Source organism: Phoca vitulina, unplaced genomic scaffold (genome assembly GCF_004348235.1).
Source record: "Phoca vitulina isolate PV1807 unplaced genomic scaffold, GSC_HSeal_1.0 scaffold5, whole genome shotgun sequence".
In the NCBI taxonomy this organism is placed as follows: Eukaryota; Metazoa; Chordata; class Mammalia; order Carnivora; family Phocidae; genus Phoca; species Phoca vitulina.
Window position 1 is genome coordinate 28864546 of NW_022589708.1, and position 2211 is coordinate 28866756.

The following is a 2211-nucleotide window of genomic DNA, read 5'->3' on the forward strand; positions in this document are numbered from 1 at the left end:
TTGTACACGGTTAAAGGAGACAAACAATAAGAGAAATGCACAATTTCATTTCAACAGCGGTTCCCTAGTAGAAAGCACACGCTCCTTGTGGCTCCTAAGTGGCTGTCACTGTCGGTGCCTGACACAGTTATATTCACAACAACAACAACAACAACAAAGTATGCGGAGGAAATTAAATTATATGGAAATCAATAGCGTCTGACTGCTTCAAACAAATGTCTGTCACCGCGATTATTCTCCAGGAACCTATTTATAAACCTTGAAAGAAACAGGTTCTTGCAGCAAAAGACAGCATCTTCCGCATTTCTGTGTTGTTATTTATACTGTATACAGAGGAATGCGCGGGCATAATTTAACATACAAATACCCAGCTGTATACATTATATAACAGCTTGTTAGACATCCCGGAGCGGAGGTGTGCCTAAGTAATGCGCATATATTCCGGGCTTGCGTTGGGGATGGGGGAGAGTTTGAGAGAGGCAAAGCACCAAGGGGCTGTGAGCATCTTTTCTTTCTCCCCCTAAAAGGTGCGTACCCTGAAACAATAGCTAGCCTTTTTGATCTTTCCAGAGCCGCGGTGGGAAAGGTGAGGCGTGCAGTGCGCATGCCCGGGTAGCTACAGGTGCATCACCTGCGCTGTCCTTGCTGGTGGTCACTATAAGAGCGGCTCCCAAGCGCCTGTCGCGGCCGGGCGAGCGCGCGCGCGCTCAGACGCACGGCGCCGCGGAGAGAGAGAGCGCGCGTCAGACAGACAGAGACAGCTGATGCCTGTCAGCGCGGCGGGGCCGGGAGCTCTCGCGAGAGCTCCCCGAACCGGCCGCGAGAAGTGGGGCTCAGGTGTAAGAGGAGTGCATCCCGTCGGCGCGCGGGGCTAGAGCTCTAGGAGAAGTGGGATCGCGAGGCCGGTGCGCGGCGCTCTGCACGGTCAAAGGGAGCGCCGGGCAGCAGCGGCGGCAGCAGAGGAGCAGCAGCAGCCCCCGGCGCGGCCGCCGCCTCCGCGCCGCCAGCAGCCGCGGCTGCAGCCTCCGAAGGGAGGCCGGGGGAGCCGGCGTGCGCACTTTCCGGCAGACTTTCGGAGTGTTTGTGGATTTACATGCCAAGCCATCAAGATGATGTCTATGAACAGCAAGCAGCCTCACTTTGCCATGCATCCCACCCTCCCTGAGCACAAGTACCCGTCGCTGCACTCCAGCTCTGAGGCCATCCGGCGGGCCTGCCTGCCCACGCCGCCGGTAAGCGCCCCACGCCCGAGGCTCCGGCCCGCGCGCCTGCCCCCTCCCCGTCTCCGAGACACTGCATGTCGGGTGCTGATGCGCGCCAGGTCCCGGTGCTGGGTTTTGCGGGCAGGGATTTTTAGAGGAATCCCGCGGCGAGGCACGTTTTGTCCGGTGGCGCTTAATGTCGTGTTCCCGTCGCCTCTGCCTCGTGTTGGGCGCCTGCGATCAGAGTGGGAAGCGCTGGGGCCATGACTCTCGACTTCCCTCCACTTTCTCTGTTAATTTCACGCCTCGGAAAGGCGGTCTCTGTGCGTGTTCGGGTGCGTGACACGGGTCCCCAGCTGCGAGTTACATCTCCATTTCTTCTTCTTTCCCCCTTCCTTTTTGGTCTCCCACGCCGGTTCCCGGAATGTGTTCTTGTGCCCCCCTCTCCCCTGCCCATATCCCTCTCCCCCCACTCACGTCCCTTCTCATCTGTCCCCCCCTGTCTCGTCCTCAATGTGCTCCCCATTCCATCTTTCCCGGTCTCCGCTATCCCCACCCCCGTTGTCGTTATTTTGGTTGCTTTGTGTTTGGTTTGCCCTTTGCTTGTGCTTTCCGGCTTGTGTGTGGTTTTGTTTTGTGTTTTTGCCTTTTTTGTTTGTTTGTTTTTTGTTTTGGTTTGGTTTGTGTCGCCTGCAGCTGCAGAGCAACCTCTTCGCCAGCCTAGACGAAACGCTGCTGGCGCGGGCAGAGGCGCTGGCGGCCGTGGACATCGCCGTGTCCCAGGGCAAGAGCCACCCATTCAAGCCAGACGCCACGTACCACACGATGAACAGCGTGCCATGCACGTCCACGTCCACCGTGCCGCTGGCGCACCACCACCACCACCACCACCACCACCAGGCGCTCGAGCCTGGCGACCTGCTGGACCACATTTCGTCGCCCTCGCTCGCGCTCATGGCCGGCGCGGGTGGCGCGGGCGCGGCGGGCGGCGGCGGCGGCGCCCACGACG

General features: G+C 59.3%; 1 protein-coding gene across 1 annotated transcript in view; it reads left to right on the plus strand.

The window, feature by feature from the left end:
* The first annotated feature begins 1109 nt into the window (after nucleotides 1-1109).
* The window catches only part of POU4F1 (POU class 4 homeobox 1), a 2234-nt gene continuing 1132 nt past the window's right edge, over nucleotides 1110-2211 (plus strand). The window contains exons 1-2 of the mRNA XM_032402532.1: nucleotides 1110-1232; nucleotides 1899-2207. Coding sequence (XP_032258423.1) covers nucleotides 1110-1232; nucleotides 1899-2207 — 432 coding nt within the window. The remainder of the gene's footprint in view (nucleotides 1233-1898; nucleotides 2208-2211) is intronic.